Here is a 25,952-nt window from a genome sequence, read left to right as displayed (position 1 = left end):
AAAAAGAAAGACACATAAAACATTAGGTCGTTTATGAGAGGCCTCCAAACAGCCAATTTGTGGAGCATGGCATTAATCTTTTCACCAAACGCTCCAGGAGCAACAAACGCACGCGCAGCTCTCCCGTCCAGTCTGTGGCAGTCACGTAGCAACTGAGAAAAAATGTTCGCAGTAGAAGAAGAAAAGCCGGAAGCGCTGCGGATGTTTTGGAAAACAGTCGGCTCTGGGGTAGGGAAACTGAGCTGTGTAGGAATGTGACGTTTGCTCATATTTGACTTACTTTATGTCCCTGAAACAACGAAAGCGACCTCTTCAGACAGTAACGACGACATGTAGCGTGTACGGCTGCAGTTTGCTGCTGCTTCTTCTTCGTGTACGAGATTTAACGAGCTAACGGTAACATTTAACTTTAGACTGCTGTGAGTTACGAGTTTAACACTCGGCTTAACGCGGCAATATTTTATAGTATTAGGACGCGTTTAAGAGAGTAAAATGCGTCTTTTAGTTTAGTTTCGTTTTATGTCAGGGTGACGTGTTGCTTTAAATCAAGCTTGATTTTTGTGTTTATATTAACCGGAAACGTTATTTCCTCTTTAACATTGCCTTCCCAGGAAAATGCCTAAAAAGGCCAGAAAGAGAAAGCACAAGAAGTCGTCTTCGTCCTCAAGTGAAGAAGACGAGAGGGTAAGGTTACAGCGTTTGTGTACTGTAGTTGACTTTGCTGCTACATGACATGAATACTGTCCAGTCACAACAATGATTTATTGAACACACGCGTGGGAGATGTATACAGTGTCATCCTCTGCATAGATCTCAACTAGGTAGCACACAGCATACTGTTTTTATATATCAGGGTTCAGCCCCTTCATAAGCATATATCCTAACATGCATCAGTTGCACTTAGATACACTTCCTTTATTGACAAGCTTCTGTAAGACTTAAAGAGCTGTCTCAGCTGTCTTACACTTCAGGTGTTTCCCGCTGTGCTGCTCTCTTCATACTCATCTGTGGCACATCCTGAGTACATACTGTACTAACCTTTGCTGAGCAGGCACGTATGTAAGTTACAAGCAGAACGTTTCTTCTAAGGCCCTAAGCTTTGCACGTTCAATAGCTTCTAGGTTAATATGTCACTAATAAAAGCCCTGTTGTATAAAAATATATTTTCCACAATACGTGTGTGTTAGTGAGAGGGATGTAAGAGTGACGCTGGATGAGTTTACATGCCTGGGTTAACCATCCAAATCGAGGGATAACGCACAAGAGAGGTGAAGAGAGAGTGCAGAGAGAGTAAGTTTGAGTAAGAAATAAGATAAATAAAAGTAGTCCAAACTCATTTTGATTTAAAAGCCAAGGAAGCCATAAAAGTGGGTTTTCAAAGGGTTTTGAAAGTGTCCAATGTTGGGGAGGTCCTGATGTGAGGGGCAGTTTGTTCCACAGTTCAGGAGCAGTCACAGCAAAGGCTCGATCTCCTCTGTGCTTTAATCTGGACCTTGGGACAGCTAGGAGCATTTGATCTAACCCTGATGACAGACTGACGCCAGAGTAAAGACTATTACAAAAGTCAAGGCGAGATGAAATGAAGGCATTAAGGAGGGGAGAAAAAATAACTTCACCCAGACTGAGCTCCTGATGGGAGAGCAGTTTGAGAACATGTGTGTGGAGCATGTATTCAACTCGAGAAAGAGAGAGTGCCCTTTCACCTCTTTTTAAGAAAAAGTCAACAATCCTGAAGTCGACGCAGGTGACCTTGAAGAAGTAAGATGATGAGGCAGAGCCGTCTTGTAATCTGGGAGAATTTGTTGTTCCAACTTTGGCCCTGAAGCTTCCAGCTGGTGAGGGGAGGCAGCATGAAGATAGTGGGTGTTTGGGTTTGGTTTAGGGCGACGAAAACTGCATCCCAATTCCCAGTGGCACTAGGACAAGACAGGAGGCGTGGCTGGAGGTGCCAGAGTTAAAGGTTCCTAAGATTTTCATCGGAAGGGATAAGAATTGGAACTTCAACATTATGCACTACATACTGTACATTAATGCCACTGTTTTGCACATGTCTCAACTCTGTATATTTTTATATATTTTATTTATTGTTGACTCTATTTAATTTGTAAAATATGTGTATACACACACACACACACACACACACACACACACACACACACACACACACACACGTAGAAAAACATTTAGTATACACATCCAGAAAAATTTTTTTTTGCATATACTATTATATATTGTACATATATTTATTAGTTTCAGATTTAGCCATTCGTATATTTTGCCTGTTTATGTTATTGTATTTTGCACAACTCTGTTGCTTGTGAAGCTCGCACACAAGAATTTCACTCGCATGTGCTGTACCAATGTACCTGCACATGTGATGTGACAATAAAAGTGATTTGATTTGAATTGGGAAGAGTATATCAGAGAAACGGCTCAGGTTGAGCAGTTTGGAGACAAAATTGGTTTCGACATGTGCAGCATAACTAAGCACTATCATGACAAAAACGTTCAGAATAGGAGTGACAGGGCACTGGAATATTACAAAGTTTTCCTAAAAACAAGAAGTCCCTCATGTAAAAAATATCAAGAAAAAATAAAAATTTCTTTTATTGCTTTTATTTCAGCTGTAGTCTGCCTTAATTGTTGCATTTCACAAAATGTTTCATGTTTTTTATGTTATCAGATATCCAGAGGACAATATGCAAGCAACAGTTACAAAACCGCCAAGAGGAAAGAAGTTTTAAAGAGTCAGAAAAGGTTTGATGGAATTTACATAACCATTTATTTATTTCTGCATTTTTTTAACTGGAAATTAATCGTGTTTTTATATTATTAAAAAAAAAAGTTCTTACAGCATCGTTTCTTTTTATTCTTCAAAATCTAGCTGTAAAAAGGACAAGGAAAAATCCGTTTCTTCTTCTGTTAAAGATGACTCCCAAAGCACCCGGCAGATCAAAAAACCTGTCTACAGACTGGCAAAAACACAAGCAACAGAGCAGAAACCCATTAATAAGGACAGACAATATGCAAAATCCAAACCAGACTTTGTGGCATTCCATGGGGATCATTGCTCCAGTAAAGCAAAGAATTATGTTTCAGGGAAAGATAAAACTGTCACTGGAAGCGACATTGTGGAAAGAGGATACTCAAAACTCAGTGCAGGTGCAGTCCCTCAGAGAACAGAAACGAAGTCTAAAGGTGGGTTCGATGAAAAGTCTTCCCAGAGGAGCCAGTCCAAATTAAACAAGCCTCGAGTGGGTCCCAGTTTAGTTTCTGCTGAAGTGAAAGAACCAAGGCAGGATGTGCAGAAGAGGAACTGCAGAACTGAGGACCCACCGAGGACTGGAAATCACAGCAGGTATATCAAGACCAGCAAACCTACCTCCTCCACCTCTGCTATAGAGATGTGTCAAAAGCATGAAAAAAAGGAGTTAAAGCCCCAAAGAAGTTTCTATAAAGATGATGCAAACACGTCTTCTGCCTCCATCTTAAAGAAGTCTTCCACTTCAGCCAAACACAGTGCCTCGGAAAGCAGCTCAAAGGTAAATTTCACATCAGTGTCCCGTGGTAAAGTTCAGTCATCATCAATTCCAAAGCAAATCCTGGCACATTATCGAGAACCATTAGAATGTTTTATTAGGCTCAGATATAAATACACCATCATCTGCATATAGGGCCACTTCGTGGTCTTCTCCACTTATATGAATACCTTTAATACTTTCTCTCTGTCTTAACCATTGTGCAAGTGGCTCTATATATAAGAAGAGGAGCAGACATTACAAATGCTTATCACTACACTGTTGATCTTCCCTGAGATTACTATATGCCTCCCTTCTTAATAGGCCTCAGAAATGTACTCAAATTGTACTTTTTGTGATGTTAATATCACAACTACCCTCATCAGTCCATTTTTAGAAGACGAGTAGTATGCCCTTTTGTAACCCATTCTTTTCAGCTTCTCACGTTCTGATGCTGCACGTTTTATTTTCGATAATATCTTACTTCTTTAACCAGACTTGAGCCCCTTTTACATTAAATGAGACCATCTTGATGTCCTGCATGATCGTATGGTGAAAATGTGCTAAATGCTTTTCTTTAAACTTGTGCATGGACAGTTTCTCTCCCTCAGAAAAAATAATGAACTCAAACATTGAATAAAAACAGAGATTAGGAAAAATACAATAAAAACAAAAATAGTCCTTCCAAGAAGAAACGAGCCTTCTACACCCTAACAAGTTTGTGTCTAACATCCTGACTCAGGATCTAATTTTTGAACATAGTTATATATTTTTTAAAAACTCCACAGTTATTACAAATAGAGAGAGAGAAAAGAGAAGTAAGAAGCCGAGTTAACGACTCTACTAAGTAATGTGACCATAACCATGATGTAATATCAGATTTGTAAAACAATCTGAACTCTTCAGTCGTCAGTATCTCTCCTGAACATCCGAAGCTTCTCTGCAGCGGATGCGTTGGCTTTCTTGCGTATGATCAGGCGTCACTCCGGCTTGGTGACCGTGCGCCGTGCGCCAAGCGGACGGCAACTGAATCTCTTCCTGCTGTCGGGTTGCTGTGGGGTTTTCGCGCGGTGATATTCGTTGCGTCTTTTGAAGACCTCATTAGGGTAGTCGTGGTCCGCAAAAATCGTACCCTTTCGTATGGGAGTCCCCAAACTTCACAATGGATCGGGGCTTTTCGCGGTCAAAGCGCAATGTGCTGTCTGGTCACTGGGAAAGCCCAGCGTGTTTTTCAATTAATTGTCCAAACATGTAATTATGTCGGCCCTTTCTTAATCTTCACATATTCCATATATCCAAAGGTTGTCTCTGCGCGCTGCTTCTAGGCTAGCTTGACGTCCCGTCTCTTATTTAATGACGATGCCGCCTGTAGCGCCGTCTCAGTCTCTTCATTCGTCCCTCTGCCTCTTCCACTCTAGCATCAACTCCTCTTAACTCACGTTTAATATCCGCCTGTTGTTGGTTGTTGTCTTTTCTGAAGTCGCGTAGCTCTTTCAGGATATTCAGGAGGGTGGGCTCAGCTGTATCCATGCCCTCCGTGGCTAACCTTGGGTCAGGAGAGTAGCTCCAATCCACGTGGCTTTTCTGTTTCCTCATCTGTCGGAGTTGTGACTCTCTTACTTCTTGTGACTACCCCCGTTTCCATATTTAAAAGCAGTCTCCACTATTATAAGAAGATTAGCCTCGTTTAAACCATACAGGGACAAAACAAAACAAAGCCTGTCGTTAAGAACCGGAAGTTCTTAACGATTAATTCTAGCTATGCAACGAACCCAAAGTTGCTCAGATCTTAAACCAAGGTTAAAATTTGATGGCAGGCCTTCTGGGTATGGGCAGCTCCCGCAGACACCTGATACCAACACTGACCAGGTAACATCACTCATTTAATGTTGATCCATGCTCAGTCATCTGGACCTAGCGTCTTCAGTGGGAGTCATCCAAGTGACTTCTTCAGTCTCAGCCGACTGCAGGTTTTCCCAACCTTATCAACAGTACATTTCCACAATAAACCAGCCCACCGAATGAACAATCGTTCAGTGGGCTGGTTTCAGTTCATATTGTCCACATGAACAGAATCAGCCTTTTGGGATCACTCATTTAAAACACTAAGAAAGAACTGAAGGATAGATGTTTGTTTTTAAATGGATGGCTTTTCCACAGATACAGGTGGTTGAAGAGCTTCATCTTGCCCGCTCTGAGAAGAGATTGGAGGTGAATGTCCTGAAGAGCTACGGGGAACTCACCGCTATGGACATAGATTGTCCCGAAGAAGGACCTGCAGGTACGTAAGCGTCGTCTCTTTCCTAAAGACGTCCCAATTTTGTACACTCATCATGTGTTAAATTTTAAATCACACTTTGAGGAGTTTTTGGTTATTGTTTCAAAATTTCAATTAAGTATGTCAACTTTCAACTCACTAATTCAAACATCTGTAAGTGACAAAACTGAAATAAAAGCCCAAACTTTCAACTTGTGGCAGAAGCAATTTAACACATCTAACCCACTCGTAACTTGATCCATGGTTTGACTTTTTTTAATTAATCCTTGTGTGACACATAAAGATTACGATATAAGCATCTGATTTATATATTTTAACATCTGACTTATGGATTTAGTTATTAATCTAACAAAATGGATAACTGATAAGACAACTGAGATGCTCAGCTCAAGTTAGTCTTAAGTAGTTTCTGAAATCGAGTTTCCACAAAACAATTATGTGGAAAGTAATATTATTTTTTGTGTTATTTTATTTATTGTTTTGATCATTTAAAAATAACCAAGAAATTACTTGATTCAATCCAATGTTTTTTTTCTTCACAGGCAGAAACTCGTCTCAGCAGGACCTAATCCTTGTTCTCGACACAAACATTCTCCTCAGTCACCTGGATTATGTGAAAAAGATCCGCTGTCATGGCCTCGGAGGTGTTTCACGCTATAATTTGCTATTAAAGCAGTAACTAATACTAACGGTGTTTTGTAGAATGATTTATAATATTTCATGTTGTTAAGATTTTTTCAGTCATGAGTTAAATGCTTACGTTATCTTCAAGCAGTGTATTTAGCCTTTTATCTTGAAAATTGTCTCCATAGAACAGCGTATTGCATTTTTGCTTTCCCTAACATAACATAATTTAGTTTTTAGACTCTATGATCACGCATCTGCTCCAAAAGAATGATTTCATTCCAGGATCAATACAGTTGCAAGAGAACTGAAGAGAAAATTTTAATTTAAAAAAACGTTATGATCGCTTCCACATTGTCAGATTGTATTTTTATGGATAAACTAATCAGTACTGTCTGCTTGCTCTGTGTTTACTTCATGTTCTGTTAGGCCTGGGCTTCCCCATTATCGTCATCCCCTGGGTGGTGCTTCAGGAGATGGACTCCCTAAAAATGGGAAGAGGCCTGTCAGGCTCCGTGGCCCACCTGGCGACTCCAGCCATCTCTTACATTTACAAGTGTTTGAAGAGCCGGGAACCTCGGCTGTGGGGCCAATCTATGCAGCAGGCCGCAGAGAGCAGCAGTGAGTGGAAACTTTGTCTCTATTACACATCCATTAGCCCATGTGAGAGCTGCCTGATAGGCTGTTGGGTGAATTGTTGACTTGATAAATAAATAAATGTCACCGTCACCCTCAACAACAGCGAGCACATGAAAACCTTCTATCCATTACAAAGGAACGTAACCGTTCCAATGTTACCAGCATGACAAGCAGATCCCACCTGAGATGTTTTCCACGTGCCACAGTGGAGGAGGTGCCCTAACTTCTTCTTGTTGCATGATGAAACTCCACTTGGAACCTTGTTAACATCCAACCATGCAAAATATGATTTTTTTGCCATTTTTCAAGTGGTCTGAAACTTTTGGTCGGGACTGTATTTTGTCATTGCTTGACTCCTCTGCACAGACACTAGGTGGCACTAATGCTGAACTCTTTCTCAAGAAATTAGTCACCATAATATACATTGTAAATATCTCAAGGGCACATTGTATCCGTGCATTCATTGCTGTGTCGATATTTTGTTACATTTTAAACAAGATCTGACAAAGGAGATGAGGAAGAAATATTTTGGGTTTATTTTGGAGCCTCTACGCCTTCAGTATCTCTTTTAAAACAGGCATGAATTCTCCATCTTGTGTTTTCATTGTTGAGTCCTCCTGGTGTTTAACAGCGTCATGTCTTGTCCTTCTGTCCCTCTCTCTCTTCCTGTCTGTCTCCCCTTGTATGCAGATGGTCTGACTGCTGAGAATAACGATGACAGAGTGCTGCAGTGCTGCCTGCAGTACCAGAGGCTGTTCCCAGAGTGTGCTCTCACCTTATGCACGTGAGTTATCCCTCCTCCCCCCCTACAGTAAACTGCTGCTGCTGCAGAGTGTGTCCTCTGCTGATAATGCACATGCATGTGACTGTGAGTGGGTCCAGCCAGATAGTTCCAGTTGGGATGAGAGAAAGAAAGCGAGGGCCAGACAGCTATTGGCAAAGAATAGATGTGCTGAGCACGGGAATGTGAGTTTAGTTTAGCAACTTATTGGCTCCGATTTTATGACGCAGCTATTTTGTTTTGTTTTCATCATTTTGACCTATTTCACGGCGCTGTTTCCTGCTGTAGTCATCGATTGTTTTGCTAAATCAAATTAGCGGGCAGACAGCGCTTCAGTGTTGCACAGTGAATTGATAATGAGTGTGGATGTCTGTGAAAATAAATAGTCTTAATGCCTTATCACTGCCCCCTGATTAAAAACATGCTTCTATTCTGTCATCTTCAGCAATGATAAGAATCTGTGCAGTAAAGCCCTCCTGAGTGGGGTGAAGGCACTCTGCAAGACTGACTTGGAGGCAGAGGTTGGGAGATCCAGACATGGCCTTCAGATCACTGGAGGCATTCAGGCTTCTGTGCCACCGAGCAATAACCCTCAGGTCTTATCACCAACGCTGAGCACGAGGTGCCCACCGGTTCAGCCACATGGTCAAAAGAAAGCGGGCTTTTATGTGGGAGTCCTACACAAAGGTGAGCTGGAGGTTAATGTGTTGCTTCATCATCATGCAGTAGTTAATGGCACATACTATCTATGTACTAGGAATCCCCCGCAACACATGCACTTCCTGTTTTCCTTCCCTCCCTTCTTATATTAACTGTACACAAGAAGTACACAGAGTTAGTATTACAGATGTTCATTTCTAGTCATTTACTCGTATGTGCTCTGTATCTACTGCCTAAAATCACTCAAACATATAAAATACTTGTATGTAACTGATCACAGAAAGCAAGCAGCTCAGTGAAGGAGACGAGGAGAGGACACTAAGGGACCTCAGCGGATGCATTTCTGCATTAGAAGACTGTCTGAGGGAGGTGCTGTCTGACGTTTTGCAAGTGGAGATGAAGGCTGCTTATGATGACCTCTGGCTTGAGGTAAAATAAATAAATATGGGGAATTTCACATCACTGACACTAAAAACACAGGTTCATTAGTTAAATGTTAGGTTGTATCAATATGCTGTTATAATATAAGAAGTTACTTTAGATATGGGTACGGTGATTGATGAGCTCCTCATAAGTGACACGTTCATTCTGTAAATAAAACTGTAATGTAAGTAATTGGTTCATGATATCATTCTTTGCATTAACAGATCGTTTATTTAAAGCCACCGTGGACACTTCAGGATGTCTTACAGTGTATAAAAAAGCACTGGATTGCTGTTTTTGGCCACCTCACCCATCGGAGGAAGGAGCAAACTGTTTTAAAGCTCATCAAATTTTTCAACTCCGGTAAGCACAAATATAGGTGAAAATATACTCTTATATACTCAGTGGTTACGAATAGTGAGTCTGTTATTAGCCTTATTTTGGAGTCTTGTGTGGTGATTTGAAGATTTAACAGGCAGCATTGTTGTGAAGGACATCACGTCTGTTTCTTGGATCTCGCAGGCTTGATAGAATCAGACATTCTAGATGAAAACATGATGACGACAGTTTCCTAGGAGCTTGTGTCCATATTCCCCTGAGAGTAAACAGCAGAATTTAATGTGTATAAAGGCAAATACTATATAATTATTGTAGCTCTGTAGTCATTTCAATGTTATAAACTGAAGCTTCTGATAGTCAGTTTGCCATATAAGCAATGTTTGAAACTGACGAGCTGATTATTAGCTCATCAGTTATGCAAAAAGTTACATTGTTAGGCGATGAAATGTCCAATTTCCGATACTCGGCATTATTTGTATAGAAAACGGTGCTTTCCCTGCACCTTGGTAGAGAGCGGTGGTGAAATACTGAGTCATCCCTCGAATGTAAGCCGTCCACCGTGGGGGTGTGATGTTGTCCGCCCTGCACTGTGCTAGAACCCTAAAGAACTGCGTGCAGAATCAGGTCATTTGCTAAAGTAGGAGACGGAAATGTGGGTCAGAAAGATGCTGAGTCGCCCACTGCAGCACTTCTGGGTCTTACTGCTGGATCCCCTTTGTGTATTCTCACAGTGCTGAATGTGTGTGTGTGTCTGTGTGTGTGTGTGTGTGTGTGTCTCTGTTTCTCATGCTCTGTGTCCACCTGTGTTTAGCTGCCCAATAATTTTTAATCCAGGCAAGAATGTTAATAGATTAAACAGTGTGGTTTTGTCCTTGCTGTGTGTTTTTGTGCGTGTTTGTGTATCCTTGGTTCACATGCTTGATTTCTTGGTACCACGCAGCCTGGCTCTGTGCCAGGAAGCTGAGAGAAGGGCGAGCAGAAGGAGGAAGTGAAGGCTGGATGGACTGTATCTGAGGCTAAGAACAAATCTGGGAGTGGAAAAGTACTGCATGTGATTTTCTGGTATCCCCTAAGAAGTGTGTGTGTGTGTGTGTGTGTGTGTGTGTGTGTGTGTGTGTGTGTGTGTGTGTGTGTGTTCATATCTTTGTGGAAGTTTAGTATACTTGGGGGGACCAACAGCTGTTATGGAGGCCAAAATCCTGGTCCCCAAAATGTGGTTTTAGTGTCAGGGTTACAATTGGGTTGTGGTCAGGTTTAGGGAAAGCATTATGGTGATTAGATCTTTGTTTTTTAAAAACAGCTGTGTTTGTGAGGACAGACTGTCTTCATACACATCTGTAAGGTAACAATATTCTCACTGTTAGGGCTACAGCTGGAAATGGAAGGATAAGCGTCCTGATAGATGTGTAGCTGTTGCTGTAAAGAATTTACTTTGTTTGTTTCCTTTGCTGTCCATACACAAATGCCAAGTTAGGTAAAGGATTTTTAAAAGAACAAGATAAATAAAGATAAAAAATAATGGAAGATAAATAAATGAGTACAAAATAAGTCAGGGAAGACAAGTGTGGAGATGTTGATGTAGATGGATGTACACGGAGCTTAATGTGCAAAGTGTCTGACATGCAAATTGCAGTTGAGGTAGGTCAGCTGTTCAGGAGTCTGACAGCAGGGGGGAAGAAGGAGCTGTTGAGTCCGGACGTTCTGGGTTTCACACTCCTAAACCTTCGTCTGGAGGGCAGAAGTGTGAACAGTCCGTGTTGGGGGTGTGTGGGGTCTTTGAGGATGGAGGCGACGCTCTGCTCTGCAGAGAGGGCAGCGGAGTCTCTGACTCTGACCTTCATATTTATAGAAAATAATGTGTTTATTGTGTAAAATGTTGACGTGCTGTAAACCTTCTTCTATGTGTGGATGTATGTTTTCTTGCACAGTATGTGCACATGCAAGCTCCCTGTCAGTCTGCGCGTCTATAGGTTTCCACCTGACTATAACAGGAACACAGCAGCTCTGCAGCAGAGCTCACTTTCATAATAGTTCAGTTTTTGTTACGTGACGTAAAACAGAGTTCATTTAGCTTCATTCATTTAGCACATTTTAGTTAGGTGAGATTAACCTTTATGTGCAGTCAGCTGATGGGCAGACTGCATGCATGCGTGCGTGTTTTCTCAGGTGAAACGGTGGAGCGTGAAGCCATCTCAGAGGTCGTTCAAGATGCCAAAGAGCTTGTGAACGCTTTTTCGAGAAGTTCAAAGCGCGTTCCACGAGCAGTCGCTGTACTGGACGACATTTTGAACAAGCTACGACCTCAGGTCAGCTCGAGCGCATTTGAAGACTTAATGGGTTTTTGTGTATGTTGTATCGTGGTTGTGTCTGTTTGTGTCACGTATATTGTAAGGGAAGTATTTTTAAAGTCTGATAACGAGCTAAGCATTACCCATTTTCTTATTAAACATAGCAATTTGAGTTTTTTTGTTTGAAACGTATTTTTCGTATTGTTTCTCAGCCAAATCCTCCTACGGGGGGAGAATCTCCCGCCTGCGACGTTGTCATGAATGACGATGACGATAACGGAGACTCTCACCAGGAAGTGTGGGCCGTCTTTGAGAGGATCTGGTCTCACGTGTGTCAACTAAGGTGGGCATGTTTGTTATTGGAGTGTTGGGATTATACTGCAGGTGCCATATTAGGATTACTTACTAGCACATATGCTTGGATTTATTTAAATAACTATGTCACCATCAGTTCAGAAGTTAGCGTATTCTGCAGCAGCACCGTACTATGATGATAGTGTGAGAGCCAAGTGGTTCCAATTGTGGAGGAATTACAAAAAGTGTGATTTTGCCAGGACAAAAACACACTTTGGAGTTTATTTTGAAGTGTGTCTTGTTTTTCTTTCCGTTCTGCCGACCCCCTGAAATCTTTTGCTTTCTGTTTTGTTTTAGCTTGGAGGTGTTCAAAGCTCTGGGCTTTGACCCTCACACCAGGCAGTGCCTTCAGCCAGAGGGAGCTGCTCCACCACCACAGGATGCCTTGGCCTGCTTGCACAAACTGTCCTCCATGGTCTCGCAGCTGCTCCAAGCTTTCAGCAGGTATGTCACGTCAGTTAAAAAAATACCGCTGGAGGCCCCTTCCTGTTGCTTCTTTAGATTTTAGGTGTGTGCGTCACAGTCACCGTTTCACAAATCTTACAGGTACATCTGGATCCGTGTCTTTCGGTAACCTGCACAGAGGAGTGTGATCTTGCTTAACCTGTCACGCTTTCCTCATGTTTTCACAGGTGTGTCTCACCTTTGCCTCAACAAGTAGCTTTTCGAAGAAGTCCTTTAAACGGCCACCCCTCTCCTTCCTGTGCGCATGTGTTTTATGCTGTCATTGCTCTCGGGCTTCATTCGGCACCGTAGCGCAGGCTGTAATCTCCGTGACCTTGTAGCTTTGCCTTATCGCCTTTCCCATGACGCAGCAGCCTGTGCTTCAGTGTAGCGGGAAGTTTCTGGTACGAACTCTAAGAAAAATGTCTAGAATGCACTTCTTGTGCCTGCATTGTCAGCGTGTGGTATGTTCACATGTAAGAAGCGTGTTCTTATCGCACTGGGAACGACCCGAGTCAGTCTTTAGTTTGTTCTCACGTTTACATAACACGAATCATCACAGTCGTCTGCAGCGATGCGGCTGCAGTCACGTGCTTTTAATTTGTTTTCCATTCACTCGGTTCCACTCGGAAAATTCAACAACAGCGCTTTTTCACGGAAGACATTTCACGCTGTGCAGTAGGAAGAGCTTGTGGACATAACAAAGTTAAGAATCGCCGATTTCCATTTGACCGCTTCCGTTTCCCAGAGTTGTGACTCGTAGCTCGGTGTCAACCTCGTTAATCCCACCTCGCTTCTGTGCGTGGGACACAAAAAGTGACAATTATTTGTTATCTATTTCCCGGACAGCATGCAGTGTGACATTTGGGTCTCTTTGAGGGAAGGTAACAATAAACCGCTGCCATCCAAAGGTCGAGGTGTCTCCTGATGTTCAGCCTGGTGTCAGATACAAAAACAGTGTAGAAAAGCTTTTGCTCTGGTAGTGACGCGGTGTTTGTGGTGACATAAAACAATCTGCTGTTTTAAAGTATATGAAACTTCTCACAGTGCGATATCCTGAAAGCCCCTCAAACCATTTAACCCTCCGAGCTCGTCTGTTTTTATTGTTTTTGAATGGCGGGACTTCGTTACCAGATATTACATCACGTCTAATATATGATCTGGTGAAGCTGCAGATAACATTGTACAAAAGCCTCCTGACACGTTGTGCCACAGCGGCGTCCTTTTCGAACACTCCGATAATCCTGCTTTCTCTCGAGTTTGCAGCTGCGGCGTCCGTGCGTACCCGTGGGCGTGTGCGAGGCTAATAAGAGCCACTTTAAATAGATAGTAAAGTAAACACACAGTGAATTCATCAGATGGGATACTGTCTGTAAACATCTAAGAAGGACATACCAGAATATGCATAATGGCCGAATAACACGAGTGCTTTCAGTCCAGAGAAAAGCTGGAAACAAAAATGGGAACTTCTGTCACACTGAGTGATATTGCTGTGAATGCATTTCCACATTAGTGTGAAGCATGTCGAGTCAGGTCACGATTAAACAATCTTAAACTTGATGTCTGCCAGCATGACAAATATTATAAATATGAATCACTGCAGGATTTGCATTCCTGTGGATTATTATTAGCAGGAATCTGCGTGTTTGTGTGTAAATCTGCGCCAGTCCGTACGCATGCATGTGTGTATTGGGCTGCACGAACATGGTTGCCTAGGAGACAGCCGGGCTCATTTTCATGTGTTTGAGCAGAGCTATGAGTCATTCCATGCACGCTATCGCGCCGTCTTCCTCTTTTTCATTTTTCTCATTCTGCAGACACTAGATATGGATAATTTAGGACACTGTCATTTCCTATCATTTTCTCCTATTTCCTATCCTTCCACCCTCGTTGCTCTGCTGCCGTTCCTTGCTGTCTTCTTGTTTCTCGCTCTGCATTATCCCCGTGTGCGTCAGAATAATGCACTTAATGACAGTGCGGGTTTGCATTTTATGCAGATGCACGGTTGTGGATGAATGCGCGGATAATACATGGAACTGCAAACTCATTTTGTCTGGCACAGTTTTAATCTGAGCAAATTCGTGCAATCGCAGAAGAACATTACACACCGGTTAAAACCATCCTCCAAATATTTGGTGGTCGTCTCCCTTTGGCCATAAAATCAGTTCAAACCTGTCAGAGACGAGCGCTGGGCCTTTGGGTTGCGCACACAGTGTTTCTGGGGGGCTTTTTGTGATGGTTCATGAACCCGAGCGTTTGTTTTTCCTTTTGATATTTAGCCTTTATTCAGATATTACTTTGTTGAAATCATGTAACGCGCTGTACAGGTCCAGGGACTCACTGCTGTGTGTGCTTTATAGGCTGCCGTCGTGAAATAGGGGTGTGTGCTGTGGTTTCCTTTCACAGCCATGTGAACGCATGGACGGTTAACTCGTGACACTAAATTGTGACAGCGCTGCTGCCTCTGTGTTAGAGGACAGACTCCAGGGCCCCAACCCTGAGCTGGCTAATCAAAACTGAAACGTATCGATCCCAGTGGGACTTTCTTGTAACAGAGATCAGTTCTAACATTGTGTTTTTCTGTTTTCAGTGTCTTGTTATCAGCTCCCGGCTTAGAAGAAGTCCAGACACTGCTCAGCATCATCAACTCCAACAATGTCAGTGGCATATGACAATTATTGGTACACAATTAGATGCACTGGACTTTGCCATGCTAAGCGCTTCTTAATGTGCTGTTTTCTTTTAGCTCAGATAAACTGCTTTCTGTTTCAGATAGTAACTGAGAATTCCAGGTTAACCGCCAAAAGCCTGCTCGACTGTTTTTCACAGCCGGACTACAGGTAGGGAATATTCATCTACATAACATAACTGTATTTTTATTGTTAAATGTAAATGGCTGCTTTGGAGCTTGGTAAAAGCGTGACGTGGCTGCGCACATACTCAGTGATGCGTGCCATTAGCTATAACTTTCTTCTTACCAGGTATTGTATTCAAGCATGTTCTCGAAATTCTTGCGCTCTTTGTTGCAGCGTGTCCAGGCGAGTAGCTGTTACAATGACTGTGTCATGCCAACATTTCCAAACAGTCGTGCAACTCATTGTTAATATATTTCCTTGGGGAAAAATCTGTTAGCCATACCTTAGCAACCACTAAGCTGCTAGCTTATCGGTGCAGTTAGCGTGTCCTTGTCAGTTGCAGAGCCATAACTACACGCGTCTCACAGGGTGAAGCCTTAACAGGAGATCAGTGTTTAGTAACCCGGCGGCTTCATTTGAATCTTGGAGATGTAGCAGTGCTCCTGTGCAGTCTCATAGAGTAAAAGAAGGGTCACAAGTGAATTGAGTTTTGTGTCACCTCATTAAGCTGCCTTTGGATTCAAGAGCTTATTTTAACCTGAGCTCTATCTCACTGTTATCTGTTGAGATGTAAATTTGAAGTAGGTTGGACTTTCAAGGAGCCTGATGAAGTGCTGAGCAAAGGGCTAAGTTCAGGACTACGCACAGAGCAACCTCTGCCCTCCTTTTATATCGTGTAACGTGACACATGAGCTTTACATTTACGCTTTCTCTGAGATTATCTCATCAATCTTAAATGCCCATCATAAACTGTTATAAAGGGAACATATTATAGGATATAAATGTCATCATTACGTCACAGATTTTGGACCGTTTTTGTCTGCTTGTAACCTTCAACGTGGTTGAGAGTGTTTAAGCTGTGAGGTGTCTTATACACACGTACATTATTTTATCACTATGTCAGATGGATTTATTCAACTTCTGCTTGTATTTTTAAAGTTTTAATAAACAGACTTTAATCTTACGTGAAAACTCAGCCACAGAAACAAGCAGAATCACTACACCCGTCAGTCCATTGTGATGTCAGCTACCATGGAAACAAGCCACAGTTTTACGTATTCAACCGTCAGTTATTTGTTTAACACTGCTGCCTGACTCTCAAAAGGTTTCTCAGATCGTGACATCACTCCAGCCGTCACTGTTATTAGGATTGGTTTTGTTTGTCTTCAGTCTATTGAACATTTATGGATCAGGGGAGGGCCGGTGTCCTGCAGGATCTCACCCTGGGTCAGCACACCTGAATGAGATGATTAGTTCATTAACAGGCCTCTAGAGAACTGCAAGACATGGGGGGGTCATTTAGCCATTTAAATCAGCTGTGTTGGATCAAGGACACGTCTAAAAGCTGCAGGACACCGGCACCGAGTCCTGGAGTTCCCCACCCCTCATATAGATAATAATAATAATAATAATAACAGGGCTCTAGACTAACTTTTTGCCATGGGCGTACCGGTACGCCTAACTTTAAAAAGTTAGGCGCACACAAATGTTATAATAATTTATATAATATAAAGTGTTTTTCTGGATACACTGTGCTTTTTCAGCATTCAAAGATTGATGACACCGTGTCAGAGCACTGGCTATGAATTTCAGAAGGATCAGGCCTTAACTTAACAGAAAAGTTAGCAATAGTTCTTTTCCTATTACAGCTACATCCACTTCTGTCGGGCCTAGGCTGCTCACTAGGGCTGCGTATCATCACTGATTTCTATAATCCATTCGATTCCGGTTTTCAAAGTCCCGATTCGATTCAACTTAGCCTCAGACAGTCAGAAATATTATAATTCTGATCATTTATCAGCACTGACTTCTTCAGAATTGTGAACATCACAGCAGATGCCTTTGTGTGAAAGTAACTGAGAATAAAACACAGAAAAACATGAAGGAGATTTTCCTGGTCTGGCTTTTTATAGCAGATAACCTTAAAAATATTCTACAATGTTCTGCATATAAAGTTTAAATTTCTTCAGTATTGAACAACAGAAAAAATAGGCTTTCTTGTCCGAGGTCATTTAAGTGAAAAAGAAAAGAAAAAGACAGCAGCCACAGCCTGTAAACAACGGTAGACTGGTGGGTAATAAGCGAATGAATAATACAGAAAACAGAGATTGGAGACGAGAAACTGTTCTTGAAGTACAGAGAGAGAGAGAGAGAGAGAGCTAGCTGTGCATGAAGTGTGATTTTAATAGTCGTGGAAGCAAAACAGCAAAATTCATGACGACATTGATCAAATGTGAAGCGCAGTTTGCTGCTTCTTTTGCTGCTGGCTCGGTGGATTTTGGTTGGAGAGACAAAACCTGCAGCTCAGAATCAGCGCAAAAAGACGTAAACACAGCGCGGACCGGACGCATCAGAATCGCTGAGCTCCGACAGCGTGTCCGTCTGCGGGCCGTCGGGTGAGAAAGCCGAGAAAGACAAAGCTGATTCTGATGCGTCGGGTCTGTGTTTACGTCTTTGTGTGGAGTCCGTGTACCTGCTCTCATCTGCTGTTTGGTTGTTGTTGAAATGGTTTTGTGAGCTTTAATCTGAGAATCTGGCGTTTCTGGCAAAACACAGTAATATTTAAAAGTCGATTCAGGATTTAATGAATTGATATCGCTTTATTCAAACTACTCACCTCCCACTTCCACCTGCACTTTCAACTGGACCACGGCCAATCAGAGAGGTCCCGCCCCTTACTATCTCTGATTGGTTTAGTCCACGATAGGGGCAAAATGTGTGTCTGTTGTTGACCACAGGGAAGGTTGCAGATTTTTTTTTTTTGCTACCCGAACATTTGGTCGCACAGGTGCAACCAAATATTTTTTTTTTTAGTAGCACCACTGAAAAATTTGGTCGCATTTGCGACCAAATTGGTCGCACTCTAGAGCCCTGAATAATAATAATAATAACTTTATTTATAAAGCACTTTCAAACAGTGCTGTACAACTATTTGAAACTACAGAGATAAATAAAATAAAAGCGATACACGGCAATACAAGTAAAAAACAGTAAAAATTTAAAAACTAAAAGCCATAGAATTAAGACGTAAGATAGGGTGAACAAATGTGTCTTCAACTTAGTTTTAAAAACCTCCACACAGCATGCCTGCCTAATATCTTGAGGGAGGTTGTTCCATAGAAACGGGCATGAAAAGAAAAAGCACGCTCTCAGATTTTCTGGCTCTAGGAACCTTTAGAAGGCCAGAGTCCTGAGATCGGAGAGCGAGAGAGGGAGAACATTATATATAATATATACATTAGGTGAATGTGCAGTAGTAGCATGTATGCAGCAAGCAGGTGATTTCTGTACATCATCTGGATGGCTTGGGGATAGAAGCTCCTCTTGAGTCTCTCTGTCCTTGCCCGGAAGATGCGGAACCTTCTACCAGATTGCAGAAGTTGGAACAGTTTGTTGCCTGGATGGGACGGGTCCTTCAGTATCTGCACTGCTCTAGTCCGGCATCTCCTGGTGTAGGTGTCCTGAAGCGGGGGGAGAGCAATCCTGCAGCAGCGTTCTGCTGTACGGATCACTCTCTGGAGAGCTTTATGGTCCTTCACACAGCTGTTCCCAAACCACGATGTGATGTTCTGTGTGAGGATGCTCTCCACAGCGCCTGTATAGAAGATCCTGAGGATCTCTGGAGAGACCCTGAACTTCCTCAGTTGTCGTAGGTGATACAGGCGCTGCCTAGCCTTTTTGGTCTGGACCTGAATGTGGGCAGCCCATGTCAGGTCTGAGGAGATGTGGACACCGAGCTACTTGAAGGATTCGTCTGATTCTGGCTATGTTCCTCAATCTTTGTTATCTCTTTTACACGAGACTCAATTTATGACACTATCATCAATTTTCAAGATGAGATTTTGGGACAAGTGCTGAAATTTTTGAGGCCGAGATGACTCGAGGTTTTTTCGTTTGGTTTTTTTGATGTTTGGTTTTTTTGCCGTCAGAATTGTTGTCTGAAGGCCAACAAGGAGACCCAATGGATTTACTTTACCAAGTGGATCATCACGGCCTTACTGTATTGATCCATTTGATCGACCTTTGTTGTTATTATTTATTTTATTTTATTTTCAGTTGTTACAGACGGGACAGACATGACTGAGGGATAGGAAAGGGAGAAAGAAAGATGAAGGAACAGAAAAACAGAGGGGAAGTGGGACAGTGAGAAAGGAAACTCCTGGATCACCTGTTGAGAGAGAAAAATGGCTCGTTTTGTGATCTTGCTTATTGTGTCATCAGAGCTGAGAGCATTATCAGATGACTTTCCTGTATTTCAGTGACTTTCTTGCCTGGAATAATCATGTGAAGTCAGATGTTTTATTTAGTGTTTAAAGGCAGCTTGTGCCGTGTCACTTCCCAGAAGAGCTCTGCAGGCACTTGGCAGTCGCATCGTTCTGGCTTTTGTTGCCACAGATCGTCACTGACAGGCTCTTTGTTTTGATCCTAAATGTTTTATTTGTTACATTCGCCGTGAACCAATCTAGGACTTCACTTAGCGAGCGCAGTGTTAAATATTTGATTTCTTTGTTGAGTGCAGTGGTATTATGTCACGAGTTATATAAGGCCTTGGGAGGCGCTGGTTTCAGCTGATAAGATTTTACTGTGTCAGGTTAAATAAAACGTGTTCTGTGTTGCTTATCGTTCTCGATAACATACTTTTTATAACACTATAAAACACATTTGAAAATAATCAGTGATAGGTCTGTTACTCTGCACTGGCACAGAAGCACCAGGAATAAGGGTACTGCTTTCTGTTATGTGATATAGGAATGCCATTGTGTGTTTAGTAAGAAAGGATATTGTGCAAATCGAGCACAGAGCTTGTGGGCAGTCACATGTGCTTCTGAAAGACATCTAGATTTTGAACAAAGAGGCAAATGTTTGGCAGATTTTGAGCTGCTGGTAGCGTGGGAGGATGCAATTGAGGAAGCATTTGAGTGCTAGTTGACCGATGCAGCTGTCTCAGGGCCTTAACACAAACCAGTGACGCACTCTGGGGCCTGATCAACCCTGGCAGGGCCTCCTTGGATGAGGGTGTCTGGCGATAATGGCCGAAACACCCGATGAATCCAAGGTCCGCTACTGACGATGTGTCCCACATTTTAATATGATAATCTAGATCAGATCTCTAATCCCTAAAGCTAACCAAGGAAGGTAAAAATGGCAGATTATTTTGGGTGAAAGACCGAAACACCCTGTGAAGTTGAGGCACACGACGATGTGTCTCGCTGGTAACGTTTCTGGGCTGCATTTCCTCATAACAGCAATACCTGAAGACCTTCTCCAATTATCAGGGATTGTAACTTCCAGTCCTGTTACTGAATGAATGTGATGTCCTGCGACTCAGCTCAGTTTGCCTTCTGTTGAAATCCACTCAGCTCCAAGAAATATTCAAATCCACACAGCCCTGCTTCTGCTCTTGTTTGAAAACATCTGTTTTGTTTTCATGGAGTCATCGGTCTGATGATGACACCACACCTGGATTATTTTTCACTCGCAGACGTGCCGTCAGGTTGATGCCCGATGGCTTTTAGTGCAGAGCAGCGTGGCTGTTGGTTACCGCAGCTGATAATCGAATGACTCTGTTATCACAGAGTGCTTGTTCACGCATTAGCCACGTCCATGTTTAACTTTCATATCGTTTCTGGCATAATACGCTGACTCACTCGACAGATTTAGCGGTGGCTCCTTCTGGCGTCGTCTCATGTCATGAAATTTACACATTAGTTTTATGTAACTCGGTCACACGGAGCATCCAGAGGGAAACGCCGCTCTGCCGTTTCGTAAGCCTGTGGGGAACAGCACATCGTTCAGCACAAGAAAGCCTCGGGCGTTCCATTAGTTAACTTTCTGTTCATTATACTCGAGTGCTGCTGTGTGTCTGATAAGGCAGATCGGTCTCCTTCAGTAATAGAAGCTTTTATTTCGCCCTCTCGTGCCTGATGTTAGTGAAATATGAATCTTTGTTTTCATGTGTTGCATTAATTTGAACGCACCGCCTTCGCTTGCTCTTTATGTTCATCGGACACTTTAAAAAATCTTCTTATTGATCAGTAATTAGAATTCTTTGTCCGCATCACAGTGACAAAGAAAGATTTCTCTGTGCTTGTTGGCAGGACCGGTGAGGGGAAAAGGGAAACATGGATATAAATGCAACCATTTTCGTCTTTATTGTTACTGTTGTGATGCTTTTTGCTCAGATGCAAGATCCTAAATGTTCTTAGCGCCATCAGAGGGGATGGAATACAATCGGAGGCTTTCTGCTCCTGCTAATCACATGATGCTCTGCTTTAGAACATCACATCATCACGTGGTCCTATTTTCAGTTGAGTGCAAATCATTAGTGTCTCCCGGGGACATGCATTAACTACCTGTCAAACACATGTAGGCTGTTATGTAACACAGCAGCCCTTCCCTGTGTACACACTGTCGATGTGACAAACGTGTCGCAGTAGTTTGTCAGTGGAAACACTTTGAGGGAAGCTTGTCTGTCCATGGCGCGCTCTGGAATGCAAAACCAGCCCAGTTGCCACCAATCAGCACATCCTGGGAGCAGCCTGTACCCATTTCCACAGGCTCCAAAAACACACAGCTGCACCCTGGGGTGAGGGACGGGAAGTGGATGGATAGCAGTCAGCAGATTCCTCTCCTTCCTGCAGTTGCACAATCATCTAGTGAAAACAAAGAAAAAAGGCCAACGAGCAACAAGCTCCCTCAGCGTCTCCGCTGCTAAGCAGCTGTTGCCAAGATTTCAGCAGCCAGTTTGCATGTCTGTGCATGCCGAACCCTCGTTATGTGCGTTTGCAACTGCCTGGATGTGCTGTACTGTAGCAGTGTTACCAAAAAAAATTAGCTCAGCTGAGGGAAATGTGCTTAAATAGCTGCCAGTGAAATCCAGAGCTTCTGGAAGCTGCCGTGTACACAGAAGCAGGATTGTCTGTTGTGAGTGGCGAGTGCGATCAGCACATCCAAAGTTCAGTGATCAAACTGTTAGCGTAGAAAAGTCTGGATTCATCCACACGGTGCCATGTTCGGTTTCATTTTCAGGCATCAATTCAAGACGACGTGTTGATTATTTCTAACTTCAACTTTCACAGTTTCAAAATTACAAATAGGAAAAAGAGCCTTAAGCAAACGTTGGGGCACCTCGTGGTGTGTGCACGGCACCACTCTGTTAGGTGACTGTCAGCTTTTAAAGGTTTTGAGTGCCTTCGGGTTATTTAGGGGTTTTTTGGGGGGTGGAGGGCTGCAGTGCAAAGACTGAAACTAACCCACTGAAGGAGCAATGTGAATGGTACTCATGGCCATTGATCAGTGGTCTTTGATCAATGGTTGCTGATCAATGATCATGACAATTTGCATATTAATAATCAAGGAACTGACCTCAGAGCCCATTGTTCATTCAGTGGTGCTGGTGTCAGTCAGTGTGCAAATGTCCTGTTTATAAGGTTGGAAACCTGCAGTCAGCTGAGACTGAAGAAGTCACCTGATGATGATGAAACATTCTGCTGGTGGACGGCGAGGACGTGTCTAAACCTTTAGCTTTTGTTTCTAGAGACAACACCTTGTGAATTATCAGGTTTGGTAGGATCATCCGTAGTGTTGTGATCAGAAGTGTTTAACTGTCGTTGTTTACCTACAAACCATTCTTCATCTCACCACTGAAATGTTCCCTGTGCCACTTGCTGCAACGTCTTTACTCAGGGCCCTTAGAGACTCCTGTTGTTTAGTTCATCAGTCCACAGGCTTGTTTCGATGCTCATTTGCAGACTTTTATGGGGAGGTCACAGGAACAGACTTTTCCCAATGACTCTTCCATGAAGGTCATATTTATGCCGCAGATAAGAACGGTGCAGCGCCATGCCCGACTGTGCTTCCAGGTCTTTTTAAGTGAAACAGGTTTTCCTTTCTTGCTGTCCTGTGAGCAGTTTTCTTGAAAAGTGCTGCGATCTTCCAGATCTCAACTTGACCTCCATTCCCATTGACACGATCAGGCTTAAAACATTTCATTAGCCACAGGCTTTTTGGAGATTAGATCGTTGTCCGCTCTCAACTCCTTGTCGCACACTAAGAGACATTTCTGGAGCGGGGTTCTCAGGGTTTTATGTTTAAGTTGTTTGTTGCTGGTTTTTAGTTTGTTTTTTTTGTCTTTTTGAGAGCTGACGCAGTCTCTAAGGGGATGGGTTTAGGGGATAACAGGAGGAGGGAAGCTGCAGAGAGGCATTGAAGACTGCAACTCTGCTTTCTGCTCCCAGCTCTGGATAGTCACATTTTGGGGGTTTTAATAAATTTGGCCAGATTTCTAGAAATGAGAGCTGCTCCATCCAGAGTGGGATGGATGGCATCTCTCCTGAGAGAAAAAGTGTCACACACAAGGTTCCTTTTGTAAAGCTTAGCCCATCTTAAACACTGTGTACTGGTGGAGAGTGCATTCCTGTGACCAAAGTGCCGTACGTTTGACACCTTTCTGTTGAAATGTTCAATTCAATTTTATTTATACAGGCGCTTTATATTGTAAGGTCGACCCTACAATAATACATACAGAAAAAAACCCATCAATCATATCACCCCTATGAGCAAGCACTTTGGCGACAGTGGGAAGGAAAAACTCCCTTTTAACAGGAAGAAACCTCCAGCAGAACCAGGCTCAGGGAGGGGCGGGGCCATCTGCTGTGATTGGTTGGTGTGAGAGAAGAAAGACATGCTGTGGAAGAGATACAGAGGTTAATAACAAGTATGATTCAGTGCAGAGAGGTCTGTTGACACATAGTGAGTGAAGAAGAAACACCCAGTGCATCATGGGACTCCCCCAGTAGCCTACACCTGTTGCAGCATAACTAAGGGAGGATTCAGGGTCACCTGATCCTGGTGGATGTTCTGCACATCCTCCAGTTTCACAACACTGAACGCTTATCTTATAACTCAAAATTCACTCATCGATCTGTTTTCCATCCCAGCCTTTCAGTCTCCGTGTACTTTGTGTAAAAGCCGAACGACAGGAAAGTGTAGTTGAAGGGTTAATATCTGCCTCTGGATTATAAAGTCCGCTTTAGTGGCTCTATTAGTGGATCTAATTAAACCATACAGGCAAAGCTGTGTGAGAGAGGTGGATGCCACTCCCTTCTCTGTACTCATGTCTTTCTCTGTTTTCTCGTATTCCCAGGGAGAAGCTCAGGGTGGGAGGGACCAAGTTAATGGAGCTTCAAGAGGTCTTGGAACACTGTGTTCAAGCTGCAGGTCAATACACGACGTTCCCCACGTAGCACCGTCAGGACCGTTGCTCATCAACCAAACGGATTCCTCGACGTGACAGATTCTTAACTTGAACTCAAAGCTGTCGAGTTAAAGGCGCATCTGCTCGTGCTGTGCCCGTTTCTGCCTTTGTTCTCCATCCATAAAGCTCATGTTACAGAGATAACGCTGTTTTCCGAAAGTTTGTTTAATGCTGTAACAGCTGGTTTGTATAATTCAGCAAGTACAGATTTCATTATTCTCTAATAGCTTTGCACTTGTGTCCTGAATGAGTTTTGGTGAGTTAAGGTGAAATTTAGTTTATAAATATTTAAATCTATTTTAAAAAAGCATATTATTTTGTTTAGAGTGATTAGTTAAATGACAAAACATTTTTACTTGAAATATTTTTTTAATAAAAATAAAACATGTACCATTTGTTATTTAAAGGCCTGCATTTATTTAGGTTTGTTTTTAAATCATTTCTGATTACCTGACAGCTTCTTACAGAGCTTAATCTGTTGACGTTGTTTAACTCACATCGATGTCGCTCTCATTCAGTATGAAGCTGACGCCTGAACATAATTCTTTAATGTAGATCAGGACAAAAACCCTTTCATGATAAACCAGCAGGTCAGTGAACAGAAAAGGACCGTTTTCACCACGAGGCTCAGGTTACATCCATAAAACACTATTTTTCTTATGAATGCTGAGATTGTTCAGTGCATTTTTTAAGAGCCCATTTTGACATCTAAACTTATTGTTGGCTAAATTGTCAAGTAAAGAACTTTTTTTTTTTTACTGTTGCTTGGTTTTGAATCACTAAAGAGACGCGTCACGTTTTCTTTCCCGAGGTAGCGTTCGCATGTGCAGAGCGCTGCTGTGATCGTCAGCCCGAGCGTGGTCATGCGTGTGTGTGAAGGGTGACTAAGGGGATTATATGCCTGTGATGCCAGCAGACAGGCTTAGAATACACCAGCAGAGGCTGAAGCATCAGACACCATGCAGGGAGAGGTGGAAGATGGTGAAAGGACAGGTAATGAGGACCCCAACTTCCTGTCTCAGCTTAGTCATTTAGAAAAATGTACAGAGCCTTTCTTTTAAACTTGTAGCTGTCGAGGGACCTCGCTGTGACGTTGTAATTAGAAAATGACTGGAAGAAAAACTATCAAAGTTATAATTGTAAATGATCAGGTAAGAGTTTAAAATGCTTCAACACATGTCGATGCTCTCAGCTCTTTAGTCATGATCCCACTTTACAATGCAAGAGAAAAGTGTACAGCCACACATACTTATACTAGCCCATTTACCCCACCATACAAGTTACCAGTGACCAAGTTGTGAATTGAGTGCAGGGCAGGGATTAAACCAGCTCCAGCAGGCAGGCAGTGATACGAGGTCAGGCAGTCCTCTTTCAACACTTCCACTATCCAGAATGACTGTCGTCATCCCTTCCTGCTGATGTCTGTTAGCCAGCTTAGCATAATCTCCACTAAAAGACACTTGGGAGGGGAAAAAAAAAAAAAAAAAAAAACT

At 42.6% G+C, this 25,952-nt stretch overlaps 1 protein-coding gene across 2 annotated transcripts; it reads left to right on the top strand.

The window, feature by feature from the left end:
* Positions 1-215: 215 nt before the first annotated feature.
* On the top strand, positions 216-25,139 carry swt1 (SWT1 RNA endoribonuclease homolog). 2 transcript variants are annotated; one of them, XM_080887835.1, is made up of 17 exons: positions 216-373; positions 612-684; positions 2,684-2,757; positions 2,885-3,542; positions 5,679-5,799; positions 6,339-6,440; positions 6,850-7,041; positions 7,750-7,843; positions 8,286-8,527; positions 8,781-8,929; positions 9,148-9,286; positions 11,429-11,568; positions 11,763-11,893; positions 12,202-12,348; positions 14,939-15,005; positions 15,121-15,188; positions 24,349-25,139. In XM_080887835.1, the coding sequence occupies exons 2-17, from the start codon at positions 616-618 to the stop codon at positions 24,446-24,448; spliced, it is 2,493 nt and encodes an 830-aa protein (XP_080743961.1). In that variant the 5' UTR covers positions 216-373; positions 612-615; the 3' UTR covers positions 24,449-25,139. The 2 variants fall into 2 exon arrangements, with proteins under 2 accessions (XP_080743961.1, XP_080743960.1); XM_080887834.1 differs by having other exon boundaries at positions 216-396; positions 24,349-25,138.
* The last annotated feature ends 813 nt before the right edge of the window (positions 25,140-25,952 follow it).

Source organism: Rhamphochromis sp. 'chilingali' (assembly GCF_963969265.1).
Source record: "Rhamphochromis sp. 'chilingali' genome assembly, chromosome: 7".
Classification (NCBI taxonomy): domain Eukaryota; kingdom Metazoa; phylum Chordata; class Actinopteri; order Cichliformes; family Cichlidae; genus Rhamphochromis; species Rhamphochromis sp. 'chilingali'.
Note: the sequence above shows the minus strand (reverse complement) of the source record. Positions and strands in the feature narration are given on the sequence as shown.

Bases quoted from the DNA above. Each gene is read 5' to 3' on its own strand.
- swt1 (XM_080887835.1), top strand. From the start codon at position 616: ATGCCTAAAAAGGCCAGAAAGAGAAAGCACAAGAAGTCGTCTTCGTCC. The intron at 3,543-5,678 runs GTAAATTTCACA...GCTTTTCCACAG, and splicing joins CCTCGGAAAGCAGCTCAAAG to ATACAGGTGGTTGAAGAGCT. The intron at 11,569-11,762 runs GTCAGCTCGAGC...ATTGTTTCTCAG, and splicing joins TGAACAAGCTACGACCTCAG to CCAAATCCTCCTACGGGGGG.